The sequence below is a fragment of the Meleagris gallopavo genome, chromosome 12 (assembly GCF_905368555.1).
Source record: "Meleagris gallopavo chromosome 12, MGAL_WU_HG_1.1, whole genome shotgun sequence".
Lineage (NCBI taxonomy): Eukaryota > Metazoa > Chordata > Aves > Galliformes > Phasianidae > Meleagris > Meleagris gallopavo.
In genome coordinates this window covers 12,701,872-12,728,444 of record NC_139415.1, presented here as the reverse complement: position 1 = coordinate 12,728,444, position 26,573 = coordinate 12,701,872, and the positions used below count along the sequence as shown (strand labels likewise).

General features: G+C 45.2%; 1 protein-coding gene across 7 annotated transcripts in view; it reads right to left on the bottom strand.

Moving 5' to 3' along the window:
* NTRK3 (neurotrophic receptor tyrosine kinase 3) overlaps positions 1-26,573 on the bottom strand; it is a 192,909-nt gene that overhangs the window by 120,353 nt on the left and 45,983 nt on the right. For all 7 annotated transcript variants that reach the window (XM_085234301.1, XM_010717488.3, XM_085234302.1 and 4 more), the window contains 7 exons: positions 23,297-23,454; positions 21,118-21,260; positions 20,277-20,418; positions 17,841-18,137; positions 14,047-14,070; positions 13,356-13,426; positions 11,498-11,600 (listed from right to left, as the gene is read on the bottom strand). In XM_085234301.1, coding sequence (XP_085090427.1) covers positions 11,498-11,600; positions 13,356-13,426; positions 14,047-14,070; positions 17,841-18,137; positions 20,277-20,418; positions 21,118-21,260; positions 23,297-23,454 — 938 coding nt within the window. The remainder of the gene's footprint in view (positions 1-11,497; positions 11,601-13,355; positions 13,427-14,046; positions 14,071-17,840; positions 18,138-20,276; positions 20,419-21,117; positions 21,261-23,296; positions 23,455-26,573) is intronic.

Here is a 26,573-nt window from a genome sequence, read left to right as displayed (position 1 = left end):
CCATAGGGTGACCTTTGGCTGGTGAGAGGTTTGTGTGTTTTGCTTTGGTTTCACTGCTACCTGATCGAGTTGGTTGTAGTTTGTCAATAATTTAAGCTGACAGAGCAGAGCTGGACTCTGTGTCAACCAAACATCTTTGTCTAGGCAGCGTCCTTCAGAAGGAAGCATCCTGACCTGCTAAGCTTGAGAGTCATAAGGACTGCAGCATGTGTTGGTGGAGCCACATCTATGGGTCACAGCTGCTGCCCGTATGGGACAAATAAAAGAAATTAAGGTTAAAATGCCAGTTCTCCATTTCCCACCCCACCAACCAAAATGCGAAAACATCACTACTCCTCTTCCATCTGATCTTCCCTACTCACATCCCCAGAACAGACCCAGTGCTGGCCTCCCTCTTTCTTCATCATTTAGGAGATGCCAGCACATTTCAGCAACAATTAGGGAAAATTCCAGCGAAGATTATTTAACCTTAAGGAGCCTTCCCTACAGCAAATCTCACTCTCACAGCATTTTGGTTGGTGGGGTGGAAAATGGAGAACTGGCGTTTTAACCTTAATTTCTTTTATTTGTCCCATACGGGCAGCAGCTGTGACTCATAGATGTGGCTCCACCAACACATGCTGCAGTCCTTATGACTCTCAAGCTTAGCAGGTCAGGATGCTCACTCACCAGTTCAATGCAGACAAATGGGTGCACACCACTGGCTGCTCACAGTTACACAAGCATCGTCCTGCTGTTGTTCCCCAAGCACAAAGAGTTACAATGCATTGATATCTTAAAAAAAAAAAAGTTTGAAAATGGCTCCTGAGTAATGGTCCTAGGTACTCAGCCACAACTAAAGACACTGTTATTGAGAAAGGATGTTAATAGAGCTGTAAATTATTATGAATTTGCACAGAATAGCTTTGAAAAATGGGTTAAAATCTCAAGGTAAAGCTTGATGCAGTGGAAAGGTATAGATTGTGTGACTGGTTGGAAAGCAGGACCGGTCCTCGAGGCAGTGTCAGGCAGCACGTGGCCTCTGCCTCCGTCAGCTAGGGATCAAAGCCCAGTATTAAAGCAGCTGCAGCTCCACAGGTCAGTAGAGAGAGGAGGACTTTGAACTATGGGAGCCTCCTGCAAAACAGAGAGCTTACCCAGCTTTCTGAAAACCATGCAGGAGCAGGTAAATAAACATAAACATAACAGGTAAATAAACATCAGTTCTAGTCTCAACCAAGTACTACAAAGTAATGAACAAGAGCAGCAATAGACGCAATGACACGTGTCAGTAAACACTCAACTGACAAACTCAATTGAGAAAAACATTCCCTTTTCTGCAGCATCTCTACACCAAACGTAGGCTTGAGCCTCCCTTTTGGGATGCACATAAGAGGAAATTACTTTTAAGGCATGATCTGATCGTAGAGACTTCAGCAGAAGTTACATCGATGCCTTTACCTTTACGTATCGAGAGGAAGATGCCCTCCCTTTACCCTTCCAACATCAGTTTAATATGCCAGGGCGGAATACTCTCGTTGCTCAGCTGATGAGGGGTTTTGGCACATGCTGACATCCCATTAACTCCAATATCACGTTAACAGACAGCAGCAGCCAAGAAGCGTTACTTGAAATCTTTAAACAGAGAGAATAAACCCAAATCACTTCTAAACACACCAGTAGCTTAATAAACTTGGTTAGAAAAAGGAAAACATAGCGAAGACCATATGTTTTTCTATTTAAAACTAAATGACAGCATATAAAAAGTGAGGGGGAAATCTAAAATCCAGCTGTCCTGCAGCAGGGAGAAAAGGATTTCTGCAGACATCCACGTCTAATTTCAATTTCTATCGTGACACTTCAGATGAAAGGAGGCTGAGAGCAAACAGGAGATAGAAGAATTAATACTTTGAGAACACTGCGAGGGAAAATGAAATAGTGGTCAAAGCAAAGTCCTGCTGGAATAGTCAGCAACGCTTCCTCTCCCGGTCCCACAGCCAGGGGGACAAACCTGCAGGGTTTGTAGCAGGATACTCAGCTAAAGCACTCAGCAGCCCAAAAGGCATAAAGCATTATTACCAGATGTCGCTACCAATTTAATTCTGAGCAGACAGACTCACGGAGAAGACAAGCGTACTGTAAATCTGTAAGGATGTTTCCCTCTTTATACATGCAGATGCACACAGCTCGCCTTGGTTCTCATGGCTGCTGTGCAGAAGAAATTAATAAGCCCAACTTTGAAATTTATAGTAAAACATCTGAGGAAATATTAGGGAAAAAATTATTTAGGAGCCTGAATGATAGCGGAATTGAGAGGATGAAGCAGTTGGTCTATAAAAACAAATCACGCTGAACTACATCCGATGCCTTATTTTCTCCTGATTGAACTACAAAATTAGTCAATGAAGGCTGCAATATATCCAGGCTTTGTAAAATATTTGATAGCGTCTCAGAAAAAAAAAAAATTACCTGAAAAATTAATTTAAATTGGCTTGGTTATGAGCTCTGTGTACACTGCTGTTAATATTAATGGTAGATTTTATTTATGTAGCTTTCTCTGCTGGTGCCAGTCTGGGGGCTTCCAAAACCTTCCCAAGCAGAGTAGGATGGGTGGGCACAGGTGAGTGCAGAGTAAGGGGCTGCAAAGACAGTGCATGGATGCAACAAAACTTCAGCTGGGGATGTTTACCACCAGGACTGGTGTTACATTAGGTTTCAGATAATATCGTCAGTAAATAGCTGTAAATGAAGGAAACTCCTTGTAAGGATGTTCAGGGGTGACCTTATTGCTCCCTACAGCTCCCTGAAAGGAGGGTGTGGTGAGGTGAAGGTCAGCCTCTGCTCTCAGGTAACAGCAATAGGAGGAGAGGGAATGACCTCAAGTTGTACCAGATCAGAGAGGCGGTGCAGTCACCATCCCTGGAGGTGCTCAAGAACCATGGGGATGTGGCACTGAGGGACGTGGTCAGTGAGCATGGCGAGCTCTAAGATCCCTTCCAGCCTAAGCCATTCTATGACCCCTGCTTTGGTTCTGGGGACCCCACTCTGAGGGCTTCTGTGTGCATCAGCATCATCACCACGAGGGCATCTCACCCCCCACAAAACAGGATGCTCACACCGAGCCCCCGTCCTGGGTCTCGCCCATAGCATCTTTGGTGAGGGGCACAGAGTGACCATACAGCAGCACCCACATCCCAAATGCCCTCCTTAGAGCCCCCACTGCCCTACCCTGCTGCAGCCTTCTTTTCACACAGGAACAAGAATCTACTGAAACTCCAAATGAAAAAAGCCAGAGAAATCGATTACGGAAACTAAATATTGATCCTAGGCTATTGTTGCTTCAAAATGATGGGGTTATTTCTTTCAGTTTTTGTACTATCTGACGTTTCTCCTTCATGAAAAAATCATAGCTTAATAGGTAAGAGCACACTAATTATTACACCCCTCATCAATCAGAAAGACCACATTGCTATTAGGAACACTGGGGAAGAAGAAATGCCTTCCTTATTGGCACGCAGCACGCAACTGATGACTGCAGGAAATTCCTTCTCCGCTTTCCTCCTCCCAAATCAGAACTGCAGCCCCTGGGCCAGATCCAGGAGCATCCATCCAAAAGCAAGGAGTGGGTGCCAAGGGGCTGCCAAGCAGGAGCGCAGTTACAAGGAAAGAGGGCAGAAATCAGCCCGTAGGGACAGATCTCCACAGCGCATCTCAGCCCAAGGACAGCAACAGCTTCACCTGCTTCCCAAGTGCCGGCTCCACTTAGTGTAATGATTATTAAGCTCTGTCAGCAGATATGAAACCAATGGATGCAGCTCCACAGGCGAGCGCTTAGAAAGCCGCCGAGACGTCCCTGCTTACAGGTTTTCGTTATCCATCTGGAAAATTGCGGATGTCACAAGAGCTTTTAGAGCATCAAGATGAAATCGTCTTGTCAGCAGCAAAAAGGGCCAGTTCCCTCACCCCGATCCCAGCAGCTGCCTCAGCGCCGCAGGCTTTTGCTGGTGCTACGGAAGGACGCAGTTCCCACTGAGCTGCTCACCCCACAAGCCAAAGGGAAAAAGGGGTGAAGGAAATCAATATTGCCCCCCTTGCATTAACACAAAGCCTCTTTTCTCCTTGCTGTAAGGCTAGGAAAAACTCGCAGTTTCATAGAACCATGGAATCATTAAGGTTGGAAAGACCGCTAAGATCACCCAAGTCCAGCCATCAACCCCCTCTGACCATGCCCTATGACCATATTAGTGCCATATCCACCTTTCTCCTGAATACCTCCAGGGACAGTGACTTCACCACCTCTCTGGGCAGTCTGTGTCAGTGCCTCACCAGTTTGCTGGGGATGAATCATGCTCTCAGTCAGAAAAAATGGGCACAGAGGTTTCTGGCTCCAACTCCTCTTGTGGGTGGTTCAGGTTAAATGAGAAGCAAGCCAAAAGGCTTTAAGTCCAAAATCCATGTAGATCTGTCCATTATCTCTGCCATAATTATACGGTCTTTTTTCACTCTGTGTTTTTGGAAGCTGCTGCACTGCTTTGGTTCAGGTGACTTCAAAGGCAAGATGTGGCAAAAGCACCTTGCCAAGGGCTGCTCCTCCCTGCAGCACTCTGGTCAAAAGTGGATTTTTCCTTTTCCATAGAAAAAGCTCTCACTGGTATCAAGGTGGGGTCTCTTCCAGCAGGACCAGAGAGCAGAGCACACATCAGATGCTGGGCTGCAGGACAGCAGACCCGATTAATCAGCTCCTTTCCTGAGCCAGAATCCAGGCTTACAGGAAACACAACATCCCATCCTCCACCCAGGGCCATGACATCAACAGATTTCCACTCTCCCACATGGAAATAAGCTTGCCCCCTCCATCCCCAGCAAAATATTTGAATTCAAATATGATTTATTCCTCCTATGCACACAATACTACCAAAGCAGCTTTGTGTACAGGTATTATCTTCTGGTCCATTGACTTTTAATAGCATAGTTGTAGCGTAGATAACAATGAGATGCCTGAGTATCACACAGGGTTCTGCAGCACTTCCACTGCCACCAACAGACAACTGAACGCTGGTGCTGCTGATGGAGTTTCTTGGGATGGTCCAGGACACGGACAGGCTTACTATTGCATCACAAAAAAAACAACACTGAAATTGGAGATGGAAAAATCCCATTAGATCACTGGGTGCATCAGTGCCCTCTGCAATTTACTTCTTCAGTGCTTTCAGCCACCAAAGCTCAGCCATCCCAAATCAACAGCTCCCATCCATTCCCTCGAGAGGTCATTCCACTGCCTCCAAAATTTCTAGGCAGTCCTTAAAGCATGCTCAGCCCTTGTTCAAAACCAAGAAGCACCATTCTCTGTCTTCTTATGAGCTGGATTCAATGATCCTTATGGGTCCCTTCCAACTCATGATATTCTCTGACTTTATGGCCAGTGTCCCATCCCTGGAGGTGTTCAAGGCTGGACATGGTTCTAAGCACCCTGATCTAACCACAAATGTTCCTGTTCATTGCAGAGGAGTTAGATTAGGTGACGTTTAAAGGTTCCTTTCAGTCCAAATGATTCTATTTAATTCTTTGTATTCCTCATCAATAGCTCCCAAATGTTTTTCTTGCCAATCCTGCCATTCCCATCCCAGTTATCTGCCCCTTGACCAGAGTTAAGCTCTTCTTTTCCAGGGTTTAAGGAAAGTGCCCTTAGTTACGCTAAATAAAGCATAAATGACCAAGGATTTTACAATCAGTCACAAGAAGGAATGAACTCATCTGGGGCATCCTCCCAAAGGACTATTTATCAGCATTAACAGTAAGTAAATCTCTTTCAAAAAAATAATTCAGTACAAACAAATCACAATTGAGCTATTAAAGTCCTTTGGCTCTTCCCACGACACCTTCCACCTTATTAAAGCTGCATCAATCGCGACACGAAGTTGTCTGCATGCTGGCTGCCTTCAGAGAAGCACTGGAGAGTACACGGCATCTTCACAGGCCTTGCATCCTCTCTTTTCATCAGATTGGTCATATTGGATCAAAAATAAATATATTACAAATCACAGAATGGCTTAGGTTGGAAGGGACCTCAAAGATCACTAGCCATGGGCTGGCTACCTCCCATCAGACCAGGCTGCCCCAAATCCAACCTGCTCTTGAGCACCTTCAGGGATGCAGCATCAAAGACTTCTCTATGCCTTCCCTTCTAGATAAGTGGTCTATTCTGCTGCTGTGTGCAGTGCCTGTTCTTGAGTTTTTCAGGCTCTCTGCTGTCAGTCCAGTATCTTTTATTACAGAAAAGTTACATGAAGACAAGAACTGAGGGTCAGGATCTTCCACATGGCCCTTAAGGGAGGCTGCTCTTGGCTGGGGATGAGATGGGTGTAACAGGCCAGATGAAAAGTTGGCAAGACTCAGCTGTTCATGTACAGAGAGTGGATGAAGCAGCAAAAAAGAGCACCACAAGCAAGGGGTCATGGGGGAACAGCCTGTGGGAACGCAGCACGAAGGAGGTTCGAGGCTTCCCAGGTCACAGGAAAACTATCAAGCTGACATTTTTTCTAACTGCTTTTAGCAGCTGCCTAAAATAGACATTTTGGTTTTGTAAAAGCAATTGAAATAGGTGCTAGCTGATAGCCGGTCAGTGCACTTTTTATTTCATTTATAAATAGGTTATTAATGCTTCGGGGAAAGAGAAAATGTTTTATTTCTATATTTAAATCAGTGCTGAGCTGCTAATTTCTCCTGCAGCTTTCTGGTGCATTTTCTCAGCACTGTGTCCCTGCTCTTGCACTAGGCCATCTTACAGTCATTAAGGTCGGAAAAGACCACTAAGATCATCTTAGTCTAATCAAACCATCACATGATGCCCACTAACCACATTTCTCAGTGCCACATCTATCCTTCCAGTGCGACATCCACATCTTCCAAAGCCTCCACCAGAATAGCATAACCTGGAAATTGGAACATGAGCAGTAACTACTGTGGTAAGAGCCTTGGAGGAGAGGAGTCACAGGAGGGCATGGTTTTGTCACAACCCCTGGGTGGGCAGCACTGAGCCAAGGCTCATCAAGAAGCACACGGCCACAGAGCTGCAGCCAACCTTGGTATGGCTGGCAGGCCAAGCAGAGGGCAAGGCACCTACCAGCTGCAGAAGCTTCGTGCTGCATCACCTTGAAGCCACCAGATAAATAAATGGCACAGCTTGCACTTCAACAGAAAACAAGCAGGCATTTATAGAAAGAAGCCCCAGTGAAACCACATGCCCTTTCAATCCACTTCCCAAGCAAATAAAACCGAGTAATATTGAACACAAGAAGTACATCGAGGAGCTTTTAAAATAAATAGGAAAGGTACCAACAAGGAAAGACCCCGACCTCAAAAAAAAAAAAAAAGGCCATGCGGTCACTCTGCCTGCACATTTCTGAGCATCTAACCCTCAAAGTCAAGCCTCTCCAAGACACAGAACCATTTTTTCATTCCTATACAGTTGCAAGCAAATAATCAGGGAAAAAAAACAACCGGTGCAGGATTACAACCAGACTCGACCAAGGCAACACAGGTCAGAATTAAGCCTCAACTGAAAGGTAGGTCATGTATTTGTGTATTCCCCCTCCATGCCTCAAAGCTGCAGTGATAACTGTACGATGAAAGAGCAAAGCAAAAATAAATAAATAAATAAGCAGAAACAAAAAAAATCCAGCAAAACGAAGAAGCAAGGCATCCAGTATATCTTTGCAGGAGCTGGTCCTCTTGAATCAGAACCCTGAAATTGTTCTGCAATCGACTCAGCGGACAGTTATCATCTGTTTATGGAAAAAAATGTTAATAACCCCCAATCATAATCAAATAGGCAACCACTTTACTTTAAGTACCTATTAACTAATGCTAAATTACAATGGAACAGCTCTGCAAGTGCTTCTGACATCCACATGCACATCAGCAGCGCCAGCACTTTGATCAGGGCTATTAAAACATACCGAATGAACTGATAGCAACGCCATTTCTAAAACATCACAGGAAGAGTGGGCAGCATTTATTCACCAGTCATTCTTCCCTTTCTCCCACCTCCCTTTTATTTCTTCCCCCCAATCAGAAAGGAGTTGCTGGCACGCATTTGAACAGACGCACGCATCGCCCATGAAAGTCCTTCCCCATGAGTTTGGTTTTCTTGTCTTAAGCTGAACATCCACATGGACAACCTGATGCCAAGAAAGGCTTGAGATATATCCATCAGTAGGGCATCACCCAAGTGGTTATGCCTTATTTAGTCCCTGTTAAAACAACAGGATGTTGTGAAAACGATGCATCTCTAAGCCCTTCCACCCTTTCCTCTAGGTCAGCGGACCCAAAAACCTCAGCAGACAGATAGGAAACACCATGCAAGAGAACTGTGCACACATGCTTGTGCACGCAAACACAGCACTATCACACGCCTTATTTCTTCAGGAAATCAGATTAAAGCGCAGTGGATTTTCTGCTAGCTGCAAACAACTCTGAACCATTAGCTGGCACTGTCTCCACCCAAGGAAGAAACCTCATTTGGAAAACATAAGTAGTTTTTAATCTCAGAGCCTAGAAAATAGTTCACCTCAGCAAAATGACAAGTGCTCTTGTCTCTGGGTTTTCTCTAACATCTTTTTCCTCCATCTCCTTTTTTTTTTTTTTTAATTTTAAAGTTGTGCAGCACAAGGAATACATCACACAAATATGCATGAGTACACACTCTTTATCCCCAGGCACTTGCAAATGTAAAAGAAAATAGGCAAGAGGAGCATATATTTAGTCCATCAACCTAAGCATTTATATAGCCCCCATCACTGTGCCATCCAAACATTTTGTTAGTCCCAGGACTTTTCTGTGTCGTTATTATTGCTTTATGAAATTTCATTTTTGTTAGTCCCAGGACTTGCATGTGGTGTGTTTTTTTTTTTTATTATATTATGAAATTTCATTTCCTGTCATCTGCTGGGATTATATTTTGATGGGAAGACGCAGCTTTACGAGGCTCCCGGTTATGAGGCTGACCCCAAACGGTGAGGTGTAAAACCTTTCTCCTCCAATGGGTGCTCAGGAAGACTGAGACACAGATCCCAGAGCTGGAGCAAGGGACAGCTGAGTGCAGAGCACCAGACTTTTTGCTCTGCCCCCGAAGTCTGTTGGGCCCCCCCTAGCAGGCAACACTTGGCAGCCCACTGTGATCTCCATCATTCCACATACATCCCTCTTTCACCAGGAGATAAACAGTCTGTTTAACTCTAGGAAAAAGATGTGCTCAGAGAGACTCAGGAGGTACTTAGGGTAACGTGTCCAATATGAGTACACAATGTTCTGCATCCGTGACAAAAACAACAGGAAAAACCTGCTCCTACAGGCTTGCCAAGCTGGGATTTCAACAAAAACAGCTCCTGATTCAGGGAGTGATGCACTTTCCTAAAAAGACTCAAGGCTTTGTATTTTTGGATTAGTTTTTTTCTTCTTCTTAATAAATGATAACATGTCAGTTGCCATACATGATGGTTACTGCCTAGGAATTAATAACAAGTGACCCAGCTAAAGGAGACTGGGAGATGGTTGCAGGCTGTGCTATGTTCAGCACAAGGCATTGGAATAGGGAAGAACACCTACATGGGCCTTTAGGAGAAGAGCTCTGCACCACTCAGTAAAGTGATCTGATGGTCTGGACAAAAGCAGCACCCCATGAACTCAGCCTCCAGGAAAAAGAAAAAGGAGCCTCCTTCCCTGGTGTCCCCTTTATGGGCACCCAGCAAATGGAGGACAAACATAGGCTTGAAGGTATTATTGCCAGATTTGGACCATCCAACAACAACAGCTTGGCTGAGACTCTAAAACAATCTAAGGAGACTAGGCTTATGGATCTACTGAGCAGATGGAAAGGAGAGATTAGAAAATGCATTTTGGAAAGAGCAGAGGGGACCATGGCATTTCTTGGGGATAAATAAGTCAGTCAGCTGCCAGGGCATAACCAGGATACTGGTCGAGCATCTCAGCTAATGCAAGCAATTGGAAAAGCAGCTTTTGTTGTGTATGAAGACACCTATAACACCTGCAACTCATTGCAGAGATGTGTCTCTCAAAGTAATGTAATCAATAAAATCTGTAGAAATTCTGCTGTGGTTGGACAAATTATGGCCTAAAGAGGAAGAAAGCAGGCTCTTTTGATCACATGCTTTTCTTCCCCAAAACTGCACGCATAAGGGCCCATCACTGCACACCTCTGGTTTCTGTGAATGCAGGATATCCACTAACACGCTTGCCCAAGCACCTCTGAACATGTGCACACATCTGTTCCAAAACTGGTTACTCACATAATGTTCACTCCTCTTTGATTCTTCCATTAGGGTCAGAAGTTACTTTTCCTTTTTATATGTATATCTCTAAGCCTCATCAGTGGCAAATGCCCAAACACTTCAACAGTGTTCTGACAAATCCCACCAGAAGGCACATAACATCATCCCAATTTTACAGATGGGGAATTCAAGCAGAGGCAGAGGTTAAGACAGCTAATTGACTACGGACATTGAGTCAGTAGAAGAGCTGGGAATTGATCCCAAGAACCATGTCTTCCATTCCTCTACTCCACCCACCAGTCAGTACACCACCCTACCAGATGGTTCCTATCATTGGACATATGGACTAAATATTGCTAAGTTGGTGTAGAAGATTTTCTATTTAATTAAAAGTACTGTCTTCCATCTCCATAGGATGCATAAGGGAAACTCCAGCCAGAATCCCATCTGGATCCACTGAGGAAACATCTCTGTAAAGCAAACAAAGCTCTAGACAAGCAGAAGAAACATTCCCAAACCTATCAGCTGCCCTGCAAAGCAGACACCAGCAGGGCCAGGAGCAGGCTGTGACTCAGGAGCCTTGGCCCAAGCCCTGTTTGCCAAAGCCTGGCTTCAGAACAAGTGAATGCATGAGCCACCAATTGGGCTGGGAATTGCTGTCACATGAAGGCATGAAGCTCTCACAGGGCACCACCAACACTCCCCAGCTGGAGACAACAGTAGAGTCATAATAATCAGATGATACACTGTCATCTGCTTTCTTCTTCCATCAGTTCCATCAACATCACGACAAGCCAACACTGGTTCTGGTAGGAAAGAGACCAGTTCTGCACAGCAAACATTGGAAGCTTTCTCAATATCCAATCACTTCAAGAAACTTTCAAGTCGCTATTCACAAAGCAGAGGAGGAAATTTTCCAACACAGGCAGCAGAAAGACTTCCACATCACCAAAAAGCAGGTCAGCATTTGCTTTCCTGGCACGCACCTTACAGACTTGCAGCACATCATGGTCCCAACTCAAACAGGCAGAGAACTGAAGCACCTGCTTTTCCAACAGAAACCAGAACTATTTCACATCCCAGCAGAGGGATGGATGATGTTCTCTTCAAAAGGCTTTGCATCAGTACTGACAACATATGAACAAATCCACAACACCTTTCCACGTGCTCTATAAGGACCTGGCAATTCTGGAAGGTGCCTCCTGCCAGAGGAAGGAGGCTGCACCTACCTTTCATCCCAAACTTGGACCGTCGGCCGTACTTGTTGATCATAATGAAGAGGACCACCAAGAGGACACAAGCAAAAGCTGCTAGTCCAACCGCTATGGAAACCTGAAAGAAAAAACTTAGAGTCAAGGCAGTGGAATTTGAGAGTTTAGATTGAAAAATAAAGGCATCTCCTTGCCAAATTATCCTTTCTCTAGGTTCACACCTCCTGCTGCAGACCCATGGATATCAGCTATGAAGGAAAATACAAGCAACACCAGACCTCTGGTGCAGACTGGAAGTATCATGGGTTGTTCCCAGTGCTGGAGCTTTGGGATCTCCTTGTCAGCAGTGTTGGCCTGGCACCAGCTCTTCCAGGGCTGTCAAACCACGTATCAGCTGGCAAGGAGGACCTCTGCTCCAATGCATACATCACAAGCCTTCGTTTGCAATATCACTACTGTGCTTTGATGTCGCAACACTAAAGCTCTACTAACCTGAGCTGGGAATACATAGGAGCAGCAGGATATTCTTTAGAAAGAGCAACTCTCTCCATTCAACCATCTCTCAGGACAAAGAACAGAGATAAGAACATAAGAGCAGAAAGAAGACAGAAGGAACCAGGTAGAATCCCTCTTTCCCAAAACACTTGGTTTTCATAATGCCTCCAGCAGTTCCCTATCTATTCTAATTTTAAGTGGCAAATACTTATACCAGAGAAGCATCCAAAGTCCTCCATTGGAAGGTACCAATGTGTCAATGCACAAGCAGAGGAGAGAAAAGCTCCCTGTCCTAAAGGCTTTACCCCACCCCAGCCTTATTTTAACATTTATGAATATTTATTACTACAGGTCTTTACTTGAGATACTTTTATTACATTGATATAAACAGCAATTTCTTTGACATTTGCCCAATTGTTCTCCTGTAGTGGGTCATGTTGCATTTAAACTTCACTTGATTTTTACAAAACTGTAGACCAAAAAAAAAATCATTAACCAAAAACAATTATTTTCTTTTGCAGCATTTCCCCTGTGTTTGACAACTCAGCTACAATATCTAGTTTTTTTTGTTTTTTTTTTTTTTATTTTTTATTTTACCACACACTATTTTCATCCCCCAGCTTTTTTTCTATGCTTCGCATGTAATAATCATCGCACATTATTACCCTTTTCTCACTGTTCAAAGCTTTCACTTCAGCTATAGAAGAGTTTCGGCTGGATGGGAGCTAAAACCAAGGGGAATTATGTTTTCTTCATTCTGTTAATACTTAACAGGTTTCAAGATCTTAAATTTTTTTTCACAGAATTAGAGCACTTGTATAACATGCTAGGTTTTTTCCCAATACTTGTACACATTTATTTTTTTCCCTGCCCGAATTCTGCAAAATAAAGACAATGGTGAGATCCGATAAGTCATAGGTTTTCTTTCATTTTTTATTTTTGGCATGCCCTGCAGGGTAGAAGAGAGGGCAAACTGGCATTGACAAGATTGAACCAAGCTAAATCTGAGTCTCTAACAGGGCTGAACTTAACAGTTCAATAATAGAACGAAACACACAATCGACTGTTTGTTTGTTCTCTGGGTGCTACTTTTTCAGAGTGAGAATTTCTGACCTGCCAGCAACAACTTCACAGGATGTCTTATTTTCAAAGAGCTCCCTGGTTCCATCCAGCAGACCCAAGAGGCTCACACAGTTCACGTCAGTACTTTGCTTCCCCAACACAAGCCATAAAATCCTTCTTATTGTTGGCTGACTTGAACCACAAAGGAAGAGATTTTTCCTTGCAAGCATCTCAAAACAGCGCTGGACTGTAAACTCTGAGCCATTAATAGTAAGAAATACACGCAGAACAGTTCTGCTGAGAAGAGGGTAGGACTCACCCCAAACGTGTCCTCCTCTGGTTTGTGGGTCACAGTGATTGGTGGGGTGGGACTCACTTCATAGTCACCGACTGAAACCAAAACAGTGAAGATTCAGTGTGGCTCTGATGGAGCTCCTAAAGCACCAGCATCCCCCCAGTGCACGTCTGACCCAAGGAGAACCAGTTCATCCCTAACCAAGGCTGCACAGTTCTATTTCAGATGGCACTAAAATCAAAGAGTGATATGCACAGCCATAGAGAAAACACAGCCCAAGACAATGCTAATGCTACTTCAACTTTACAACTGAGAAACATTCAAGTCCCTGCTCTGCCAGGGTGGGTGAGCTCCACCCCTCAGCCATCCATTAGAAATTTCAGACATCTACTGTAGGGATAAGACATGTGATTAATTTAAGCATAATTTATCCAAAGAAGCAGTTACTTGGATGGGCTTTGGAGAGTGGGGAAATACAGTATGGTCTGTTGAGGAAACACCGTGAAAGTTCAGTCCAATTCTCATCCCACTACAAAATACAAAGCACGTTGTACATGGATGATTACACACCAGATCCTTTTTCAGGATCTCACTTAAGGGAGGTATCTCCAGGGCTCTGGAGAAACCCCAGAACTGATCAACACCTCCCCATCCATCTTGGTCGTGCATTGGGAAGCCAGAGACAACTCCCACAACATGCAAAGGAGGCACTTACTTGAGACGAAGTTGTCTGTACTCTCTGTGGAAAGGACAAAGAGAGAAGCAACACAATTAGTAACACAGCAAAAGGGACAGTAGTCTCATTCCCAGCCCACCTCAGGCACACTCTACCACCTCAAGAGCTCAAGAAACAAAAACATTTAATATTTTATCCTTTTGGCATCTCTAAAGTGATGTCAACACACAGCCTGGATACACGTGGCCAGCAAGACACGCCGGAGGTCAGGACTGAGTGCACAGGGGTCTTGATCTGAAGTGAAACTGAAAGGATGCAACTGCAAAATTGAAATGGAAATTATGGACCTTTTGACTAGCTGTTAAATGATTGCTTTTAGCAAAGGAGCAAAGCTCAGCAGACACAGGTGTTCAACAGGACAGAGGCAGAGAGGCAGGTTTTGCCTTGGTTGGTAGCCTTCACCCAGCAACAAAGATCTACAGGGACAAGGATCAGATCAAAAGGAGAAGTGGCCAGAATGGAGCAGAGGGTCAGAGGAGGCCTCTTGGGCTCCTCAAAAGCCTACTAGGTCCACTCATGAATGCTAACAGTGTCAGCACTGGACATGATGCCATGGCTGACCTAGAGCTGCTTCCTCCCCAAAAGAGCTGCATGGCAGCACTTGGCTGCTCCGTCTATTCAGCAAGGCCCCTTCAGCTTTGAAGACTTCCAAGGGCTCTAACAATGAGGTTTAAAGCTCTCCATGACATTCAGTTTACATAGCATAAGAACAACGTCAGCTTTCAATTCACTCGCCCATGTAAGAAACTGAGCCTGATATTAACTGGAGTTTACACAGCTTTGTTGGCAGAGGGCTCCTGGAAGGACGCAGAAATGCTCACACTGAAGTACAGATGAGGTTCAGAAGGGAAGTGTAAAACAATCCCCAAGTGACAAACAAGGCCTTCCAGACCAGGAGAAAAAGACTCTGAAAAAATATTTTTGCTTCAAGTTAAGCAGAACTAACTTCCCTTGACTTTTTCTAGCAAGAGGAGGAAAAAAAAAAAGAGGAAAAAATATTTTCTGTGGAGAGTTCTACTACTTTATCTATTAACACAGACTCTAGTCATAAAAATGTTATCTGCTTTTTCATTTTTCTCTCTTTTCATTTTTCTTTCCTGGAGTAAACAGAAACCCAGAGGTTTTTCCCACTAAACGTTCCTATTTTTTGAAGGGTAGAACATAACCAAGAAATTTTATTCAACTTGATGTCTGTGAGAAGTTTCCAAAGAACTAGTGTTCATCCAGGGGGAATTTGATAGACCAACTTAGCAGATTAGTTAAAGGAAATAGTAGCCTATGGCAGAGGTGCCAATGACAAAATGCAACGACATCTTCACTGGGAGATGAGAAATTTGTCCTGGGAGCCATGCTCCAGGCCCCTGGAGCCACAACATGGCACAAAGAAGTTATGGCATGCATCTCCCAGCTCCCACCCAGCTTCTAGTAGCATATTTCTCCTCCAGGCTGGGCAACACAATCTGGCATCACACTAATGAGTGGTTACACACCATAGGTTCCTAAAAAAAAAAAAAAACAAACAACCCACAGTCACAAGGTCCTTTACCTTGTGCCTTTACCAGGCACAAGGTAAAGGCACTATGCCAAAAGAAATTCTTCCAGGCTAAGACTTATATTAAGACTAATAATCCCATCATAGGTAGTTACAGCAATACCTGTGCACGAGTGAATAGCTATAGGCAATAAGCTTCCCAAACAAACCACCATGGGGAAGCTTCAATTTGCTAGATTTTCCTGGAGGAGTCTACCTTCAAATGGGAAATTATAGACATCAGCTGCATTGAGTGTTAATGTCAACTTTGGCAGTGGACAGAGCAACGAACTTGAGGGAAAATAAATTACAGTTTGGATTGTGCTGACAGGGTCTGCAAGGGTGAGGAACAGCTTGGGACTTTAGATCAAAAGAAATAAGAGAAATGGGTCATTTCTTGCTGGAAGTTGGTTCAGGGTAGGTAAGCACTCCACATCAATAACAAACACAAGGCATTGGTGAAGATGCACAAGCAAGGGCAATATCCTACATATATTTCACACAAACAGGTTCTCCCAGAGCCTCTGACAGAAGGGGTGCTTCAAACATTGATGTACATTCCCACATCGCAGCGTGCCTTAGATACACTTCCAAAATCAGCTCTCCAGAAGAGCAGATCCGCCCATTTTTCTGGAGATCCAGCACCTACTTAGAGGTGTCCTCATTTCACATATAGGGAAACAGGGTCACAAAGGTGGCACCTGACAGAGCTGATGCTGAAAACCTGTGCCTCACCTCACCCACCTACATTTTGTAAGCTGCTCTTTCTCCCCGACAGCAGGAAGCATAAATAGGTAGGATAGCCAAACAGAGCATCATCCTTGAGGCCTGAATATAAATTTTCCATTCCCATCCATATCAGCTCATTTGTTCAATTGTCAGATCTTCAAGGCAGAGATTTGAGTTTGCATTTATGATATTTGACCTGCAGGAAAACTCTGTGTACATATATGGTGCGATATAAATAATAAGTGAGAGTACCATTGGTATTTTTCTATATTTAGCAAATGCCCTATTTTGCTGGTATTTTCTTGGGCTGCAGGGGCCAATTTAGAGCTGCCACTTTCTCACAGCATCATTCCTGAAGGCAGCAGCGTGCACAGACCTTAAGTCCGTGTGGTCAGTGTGAAGTTGCAATACTAGAGAGAAGACTAAAGCCTTCAACATTGCTACATAGTAGGAAGATCACCAAAGGTCTCTGCTGTACTCTCCAGAGCTGGATCTTCATGTCTTCATTTTTTATTTTTTTTTATTTTTTTTTTTTGCAGTTAAGCCATAAAGCACAAGGGAGCACACCAGGGAATTCCAAACAATCAGTAAAGAAATCCTAGCAAACTGATGCAAAGCAACTAATTGAGCTGTCGCCTTTTTTTTTTTTTTTGCAGACCTGTCATCCTCGAATTGCACATGTCATATTTAGAAAGAAAACAATCCTGACATTGCTTCATCCAGTTGCAATCATTTCTCAACTGCAAGTTGGAAGAAAAAAAATAAAAGAAGGAACAAAAGGCAGAGCTGCCTCACTTTAAGAGGATTTCCTTTATTTAGCTTATAAGTAACAACTCCATAGAATAATACTATCTGTGTATTGCAGGATATATTACAAACACAAACATCTAAACCATTTTGTCTCTCTTCTCTCAGTACAACTTAGACTGACTTCCACCAAACTTCAAGATCAAATTCTTCCTCTTGATATGAACAAGAAAAGGGGGATTTCCTGCTGTTAAACTGCTTTGCGCATTTCCTTTCTACACTGATTCACATCAGGCATCGCTGATATGTGGCTGATGAGAACCAGCAGTCCCAACACAACATTACATTAACAGGTGAACCATGTACTTGGGGTCACAATCTTGCAGGGCTGCTTAAAACTTCACATTGCTAGATTTAGCATGGCGGCCCTCTTGCTGCTCTCATGTTCCAGTCAGATACCACCATAGATAACCACGCCTCAGAGATTTCATAAATCATAGGATGGCTTGGGTTGGAAAGGACCTCAAAGATGATCTGATTCGATGGGGTCTGATTCCTCTTCACTACCTTTCTGTGAAATACTGATCACTGAATTAGACAGTCGTGACCACAGGTGTCCTTCGGTGTCCCCTTTTCCAACCCTCTTCTCAAAGGCCAACTTAGAATGAGTTGACAGCACCTTCTCTAGCTGCTAGGATTACTGGTGCTACCATATTAAAACCTTCAGATTGCAGACAACCCTAATGAGATAAACTGAACATCCTACCTGGAAAGGGCTTCTCAAGGAAGTGTCCTTTGATGGTTTGGTTGGCTGACCCCAGCTGGTTGGTGGCCACAATCGTGTAGTTGCCGTTGTTGTAGTGAGTGGGTTTGTTGAAGAGAAGGCAACCCTCAGACACTTCCCCTTGTTGGTAGAACTCCATGTGGATAATCTCTGTCTCCCGGAGGACCTGGCCGTTGTGCAGCCAGTGAAGGGTAGGAGCTGGATTCCCATGCACTGCAAAGGCAATGCAGTGCTCCAGGTGCAACACTGGCTCCTCCAGAGTTAGGATGCGAGGGGGATCTAGCAGAGAGAAACACAGCAGGCTCACAGCAACCCAATAGCTGCATCATGCCTTGTGCACTAGGGAAATTAAGATTATTATAAGCGCAGCCTCCAAAATCCCTTGTTCCTTTTATTGTTCCCATGGATCCCTGCAAAAAAAGGAGCACTGAAGTCATGAGAACCACTCCATACTCCCCAGGAGGATCTGAACCATAATACTGGGCTTGTTAAGGGGGTTATGTATTAACCCCAAGGTTGGTTCCTTCACCAGCCAAGAAATTATTAAGACAGAAGTTACCCAGTCTGCACAAGATGGCTGTGATCCTCCCCTCCAGAGATCACAGGGAGGCAGTCTGTTCACATACAGGACACCAGGACGTAGCACTGTCACAGTACCCACGTCAGGTGCCCATGGGGGATCTCCAGTCACAAGGAGCAGTTTCAGATTTCCTAAGCTGTGGGAGCAAGTATCCTCCTGTGGCTGCAGATCCTTGGGAATTCTGACTGCTTGAATATCCCAAAGGAGTTCCCACTCATTGAGCACCCTCCAGAGGTGTTTTAATTTGAGGGAATAGAGTAGGACAGACAAAAGAAAAGCAGGGACACGACCTGCAGTTTCTTGCGTATGTATCTTCATCCCTTTGGGAAACACCCAACAATTCAGATGTTCTGCTGCCATCACTTCTGAAACCCCAAATATAACATCTATATATGACGTCTTAAACCCTGAGGCTGGCAACATGTGGACCAGAAGAACAATTCTGTGCAAATACAAAGGACACAAAGAGACATAGGTCTTCTCTGAGGATCCCATTTTCCTGAGAGTATCCAGCTCCAAAGACAATCCACAAGGAAAAATAATAAAAATATAATAAAAAAAAATAAATCACTGACTTCAGCCCATCTTTTGGAAAAAAAAAAAAATGTGGTACTCAGCCACCCTGAACCATATAGCTGTGTCCCAGCCACCTCGTTTCACTCACAAGTCTAGATCTACATGTGGCTTATTCACATCTTCTTGGCAAGGATGCTTCAAATCAGGCAGCCACCTACACAGAGAAACCCAGATTTTTTACTTTTTTTTTTTTTTTGGTGTGAAATCACAGCCTGAGTGATGGGTCTGGGCAACGAGAGCAGGGGTAGCAGAAACTGTCAGCAGCTTAGAGGATTACACGGGTGAAAACAGGCATTGGCACAGTGCTTTTTAAGGTGTGGAGGAAAAACATGCTAAAACGCAGTGCAAAAAAAAAAACCACACACCCACCTGCTGACTGATCATCTCTGAGCTGATGTGAACTTTAAATACCTCCATTCTTCAGTCCATCAATAGTACTTACTGGGAGGAAGATGAAAGAAGAAAGCATCTGCTCTCCTCTTTCCAATCCCCTGTGACTGCCTTGTATTTATAGGAGCCCATGGCTCCTATGCTATGTGCTGTGCAGCACATGTGGGCTCACCAAGACTAGCCAGAATCACACATGGTCCCCACTGTGCCTGGAAGGGTGCTGGGGTGGGGGGAGGTCAGATTTCCAAACTACAAATTGCAAATGCTACAGACACAGCAATGTACAGTAAATCTCAGCTGCTCGAGGGTGCAAAGCTATGTAAACTTCCCCTTAAGGTCAGGTTTGTGTTAAGATATATTAGAAAGCACACAAAAAGTTAAGTTCCAAGTAGTTAAAAGTGAACGGTTGAAATGCAACATGCATGTGCTCACATGGTGTGCGCTGTTTAACTTTGTAGGAGCAGATCTGGGAGGAAGCACCCTGAAATCAGAGGCAAAGTTCACACTGGCTTTAGCAAGGGTGACATTCAACCTCTCACGATACCAGGGTGAGCGACTCTTTATGAGCAAAGACAGTTTAGTCCCTCTGTGACTTTTCCCTCACTCTGTTGTACCTTCCAAGAGATGAGCAGAGACACATCCACTAGTGTGTTCCTTGGCTCTTGTCTGCTCTAGGGCTCATCTCTGCAAGAAATTCTGCACAGTACTGACCTTAAGAGTGCTGAACAAGGACCCACAGCTGTGCTCAGCTCCTAATTCGCATCCAAAAAAAAATATCAGTGCATCACAGGCAGCAATCTGCAGTGCATTCATACAAATCACTGCCCTCCCTGCAGTCTCTGCACCACCAAAGTCTCCCCACTGCTACTTACAGTAGACAGTGAGCAGAACGCTGGCATTGCTCATCCCCACCACATTCTCAGCGATACAGGTAAGCAGGAACCCATTGTCCTCACTGGTGACGTTCACCAAGGTCAGGTTGATGGCATGAACATTGGTCCAGTTGAGGTTGGTCTGTACATCACAGAGAAATACAGACAGAAATCAGCATCCACTGGCTTCTCTCCTTCCTGCTACTGCCCCCAGAAGAGTATCACAGTTTCTGCGTAAGAGGCGAGAAAGGCTTTAAAATTCAAAGACAAGTAGGACCAGGAGAGGGTATCTTATGTCCCGTTATTGGAGACATTCAAGGTCAGGCTGGACGGGGCTCTGAGCACCTGACAGCTGTAGGTGTCCCTGTTCAGTGCAGGGGAATTGGACCAGATGGCCGTTAAGAGTCCCAACTCAAACAAATCTATGATTCTATAAGGAACTACTGGGAGGTGGAGAGCTGCAAGTGTTGTGGCATTGGTAAACACAGCTTGTCTCTAGACAAGCTTGCTTAGCTGCCTGTTTCAGCTACAGCTACTGCAGACACCTCTGTAAACAGGTAGTTTCATTAGAGGAGACATGAGTTAAGATTCAATTAGGGAGCACTGAGATATGAAGCTATCTCATCTTCACTTTCCTGTCACACAGAGGGAAGGTTTCGCTGCCTGCAGTGTCCTTCAGGGTTCTCATATGGATAAGATACAACCTCTATTTTCCTTACAGTCATTTCACATTTCTCACTGCACTCCACAACACCTACAGATCCCACCCGTTCATAGATGCGGGGAACCCAAGGTCCCAGCCACGACAGCACCCAGCAGCACTGCACCTCCTGGGCCCTACCTGGTGCGTGTTGATGGAATGCAGATCCGCCACCGTCCAGTCAACGTCAGGCAGTGGTGATCCTGAGCCATTGCAGGTGATGACAGCATTCTCCCCTTCCCGCACCGTCAGGTTCACGTGGCTCACACTGATCTCAGGGAGGTCTGGGAGGGCAGACATAGAAGTTCTTAGGTGCGGGGCAGTATTTGCTACAGGACACATGTGGATACAAATCCCACCAAGCTGTTTGTCAAATCAGCCTCCAGCACTCCACAGTGCATAGCAGGAAGCAATGGCACGGTCCTGTCCCACCCAAGGAAAAGAGGGAGCATGGAGATGTGCTCCACATCCAGTAACATGGATGCTGTAAGTATGCCAGCTGACAAGATCCTCCAGAAGCTGTGTTCAGTTCTGGCTGCTCTTCCCCTCACACAACATCCTCCCAGTCTCTCTTACCCCCACAGATGCTGCTTTTGAGAGCAGTCACCAGTGACAAGAAAGCTGATGCACTGAGAGAGGATCCAAAGTGTCCGCACTTATAGGCATACAGCAGAGAGTGCCCAGCACTCTGAGGAAGAACATTATCCCTCTGATTTATAACAATCAATTGCAATGACCAAGAACGCGTCCTCCTATCAACCACCGCTCTCCTAACAAAAGGTGCCCTGGTTCTGCCTTGGTGGTAGCAGAGCAATTCATTGATTTACAGTGGTTCTGATTCACGCACCTTCCTTTCCTGGTGCCACAGGCACCAAAAATCTTTGCAACATGAAACAAGACCGTCTGGCTGCAATTAGAAGGGGAAAGAACCTTCTGGGCTCTTCTGGGTATGGGAGAACAGCGGTCCCCTTCCATCACAGAAGGGCAGCATCCACCATGCTGACCCAAAGCCAGGACATCCGCGCTCCCAAATCATCACCCTGATGTCCCCTCATATCTAATACCACCACTGATGGAGTCATCTCTCCTCCCACCCCCGATTCCTACAGATCTTTTTCCTCTCTAATCCTTACGGATTATTCTTTCCCTATTTGGGGAGAAAATTACAGTGCTCTTTCAGATCTTTTAAGTTCATCCACACACGGGCACATTCTGGCCAATTTCCAGGGATTAATAAAGGGACATCGTGAACTCGGAAGCAAAAAATTCACACAAATGAAAATGCACGCTGTGTTTTACTGCTACAAGAAATGAACTCAAATTCCTGGAACGGAGGTCGATTATCAAAGAAAGAAAACCTCTGTTTTTCTTTCTTTTTTCATCCTCTGAGTTTGACAGCTGCTCGTGTACAGACAGTTTAATTGTTCCGTTGAAGGTACACGTCCTTCCCTTTATACTACAAGAAATGCTTTCCAGTAATGGCAACAACAGAGCAAAAACTGATACCAGACAGGCAGCTGACACAAGAACAAGGTGAAAGAAAAAGGGTAAGTATTGAACATGCCTCATCTTGCTCCTGGGGCCACTGGACTCTGTTACAAACACAAGCATAAAGCAGAGACAGATAGTCACTCCAGCCTCTTGCTGACAGAGGCAGGCTTTCAACTGAAAAGTTAAAGCAAAGAAAACGGATAGAAACATATTTCTTAAGAGTATTTTCTCTTATCAATATACCAGTTCTAGAATTGGGTTGACAGAGGAAGAGCTATATGAAGCTTCTCAGGCTATCACATGGATTGATCACAGATTTAGGACAAGAGGTAATAGCCTTCAGTTGTGCAAAGCGAGGCTCAGGTCAGATATCAGTGAAAATTTCTTCTCAGAAACAATGATGCATTGGCACAGGCTGCCCAGAGAGGTGGCGGAGTCACCATACCTGGAGATGTTCAAGAAAAGATGCAGCACTGAGGGACGTGGTCAGTGGATGGGCTGACAGTTGGACTAAGTGATCCTAGAGGTCTTTTCCAACCTTAATGATTCCAAGGTTTAGGATTCAAGCAATAGCACTACAACAAAGAAAGCCTCCCAAATCCCACAGCACCTTCGTGCGCACACCAAAACAGCAGTCCAACATTCACTCAGGTTCTGTTTTTAATACACAAGACACCCTAATTATCCTCAATCACATTATCCCTGAACACACGGCAAGGTAGTGCAGCATTAAGTTCCCTACCAAATGGGTTGGCTGGATGTACCAGAGAGAGCAAGACAGGCATCCTGCCAACACCCTCCCAGGAGCCCTGCATGGGCTGCACCTTACCACACTGGGTGATGTTCATGTCCTGCAAAAGGATGACGGCCGTGTCCAAGTTCATGCAGCGCAGTTCCTGGGACTGCAGGTTGGCCTCGCCCTTCTCCTGCCAGAGCTGGATCCAGCGGATGTCACAGCTGCAGTTAAAAGGGTTCCTCTCTAATCTCCTATGGGCAGAGAGAAAGAAACGACAGTGGGGTTGGGGAAGGATAACCGGGGAGAAGCTCCGCTGCAGGATCATCTAGAACACATGGTTCACGTCTCTTCCTACTCCAGAGAGGTGGATTTTCTACATCCGTGTGTTTGTGAAGGAGTGTGCATGAACAAGGTTTGGCATCTTCCAGGTCAGTGCAAGCACACACCTTTCACCATAAGGACTGCACGTAGGAAAGCTTGGGTTGGAAGGAACCCCAAAGCCCCAGTTCCATCTCCCTGCTGCAGGATGGTTGCCCTGCACTGACGTGGGCTGCCCAGGGCCCCATCCAACCTGGCCTGGAGCACTTCCAGGGATGGGAAACAGCAAACATCTACAGCTCAGTCTCACAGTGATGCCATCCCAACAGCTCAAACATTTATCCCTTAGAAAGGAGCAAGCAGCCTCACGCTACCCTAACACACCGACTCACTCCTAGCATCCCACACATAGAGGGGCCCAAGAGCCTGCTGGTGAAAGCACACCTCCAACTCCACCAGTGCTCAGTGAAGCTAGCAGTGATTCTGCTGAGTACCTTACACAAACACAGCCTCCTGGTGCTCCAGGACATGAGCTAATGTGCAGGATATCATGCATTTTAATCAAATCAAACAGCACTGTGCTGAGACCCTGCTGACCTGGCCAGGAGAAATGGAAAGAAGCACTGCCTTTAATGTACTTCATTTAAGACACGGTTACACATTTTATATACAATGGATGTTTATTATTATTGATTTTCCAACCTATTAACCATTTCATTTACATTTTTAAAGCCCTACAGCTATCTATGCAACGAGGGCAGATCTCAGCAGGGAGGAGACCTCAGTGCTCAGCCAGCACAGGAGTTACCACCAACATGAGCTGGACTGGTAACGTGAGCAAAACAGAGGAGAGAGCTTGAACAAACAGAATCGGTCCTCGTGAAACAGTGAAGCAGAAAACAAAGCAGGGAACAGAGCAGCCAGTACAGCAAAAGGTGAGGTTGGTAACCCCAAAGCAAAAGGGCATCTCCATAGGTCAAACTGCTGCTTCTTACAGCATCCAGATCCCTGCCTCACAAAAGGGGAAGCTGCTTCTCTGCTCCATTCCACGCATCACTGCAAAATTCATGCTTCCTTTTACAAAATTAATTCCACTGACTAACAGGATTTGGAAACAAGTTCCAAACATGCAGCTGCCATTTGTCCATAGCAGTGCTGTGAAAGCAGGAGGGGACGGCAGCTCCTGCTAGCACTCAGGGTTGTTAAACCTGAACCCTAATGATGGCATATTGTTCTACAGGGAGATACAAACTGACACCTGCATAACAAACATGGAGTTAAGCTCCACTCAGTAGCTTTTCATTACTGTGTTCCCCCCCCATTCACAAGCACCCAAACCTTTGTTAAGACAGCTACAAGGCTCTGACAAGAGACCTGAAGGCCAAAACGCTGAATTTAACAGGCCAGAGCAGATTAGCTCAGTGATTTGGTGGGATTCAATGATAAGGCATTCTCTGCATGAGCTTCACAATCCTTTCATTGTGGCCACAGATCCAGAATCCAGGTTCTCCTGGAGACCCAACATCAATGCCACCAGCAGGGCTGGGTGCAGGACACAATACTAGTGCTGTACCTTAGGAGCAGCGTGGGGCTAAGAGACAGTGCAGGGAGGGGAAATTCTGCTCTTTTGCAAATATCCTCATGAAACAAAGCTGCTGTCACAGCACTTACAAGGAGCTCTGTAAGTAATAGAAGGCAGCCTTCCCAGCCCATTGCTAATTCATGACCCATCATGAATAATACAGGAGCAGCGAGCATCAGGGCAGAATTTACCCACGACTTGCCCCAACATCAGTGATGTAACACGCCCTAATCGAGACGCCCACAGGGGCTTTTGCACAAATTAACTCCCATCACTGACCAGACATGCTGAGTGCCACCGGCAGCTGGCACAGCACTGTGATGTGAACACACTGTGGGTTTCTGGATGCGTACACAGATGTGTGCATCAATTTTCCTCTTACATGACTGTAAAAGCACACTTGGCAATGGGAAATGCTTCTCCTCTTCGCTTGGAGCCTTCCACACTATAATGGCAAGCTCTCCAGTGAGGTTTGCAGAGATTTCAATGCCTATTTTGCTCTAAACCTGCCCCACAAAAACAAAGCCCTCATCTCTCTTCTCAGATCTCATCATTGTCCTAGTACTGCAGCTAGCATGGATCACTAGGCACTAGATGCACCTTGAGGAGCAAAACCCCACTGGCTGGTAGGAAGTCAGCCCCCTGTGCTGGAGATAGATCTGTAAGGCATGGTGCAGCAGCCAAGAGACCTCCTCTACTGCGTGGTCTGATTTTTGGGTGGTTCCACGTGGAACCAGGAGTCGGACTCAATGATTCTTATGGGTACCTTCCAACAAGGGATATTCTATGATTTTATGTGGTTACTGGATGTATCAGCATCTCAGAGACATCCAAAGCAAGAGACTCCTGTCCACGTGCATTCAGCACAGCCCATTGCTGAGAGGATAAGGATATTTCTATCACGTAGCCATAGCCTGGAAATGCTGCCAAAGCATCTCTTGGTTACAGGCACTCAGGAGCTTTGCACACCCCCACATCTTCCTGATGGTCTCGTTAACACAGAAAATGCCTGTGAGAAGCAGCGAGCATCACAGCTGCAGGCACACTGGTCTCCATGCAGGAGCAGAGCTGCTTTCTGCACCAGAGGAACTGGCCTGAAAAGGGACAAAAGCCATAACACATACCAGTATCAGCCAGCAGGCAAAGCATCAGGGCAAGATCTGGGCACAGAGGGCACCAGCGCTGTGCTCAAGTTTGGGACAGAAGGAAATGCGGACAGTCATGGCCAGCACCAGTATTCCAAGTAGAAGGACTTCATACTCAAAGCAGAGTGATTTTTTTTTTGGACTAGGCAGCTAACCAAGGCACGCACCTTATCCCAGGTCTCATCAGCTAAAACAAAGCTGTCTGCAGCTACAGCCTCTCAGAGGGCAGCAGCTCAGATTGTTGCCACACTTCTGCTGTCTGTTTTCATTCATAGAAAGCTGCTGTTGAGCTTTGGTATGCCTGCAATTAAAACATTCTCATACT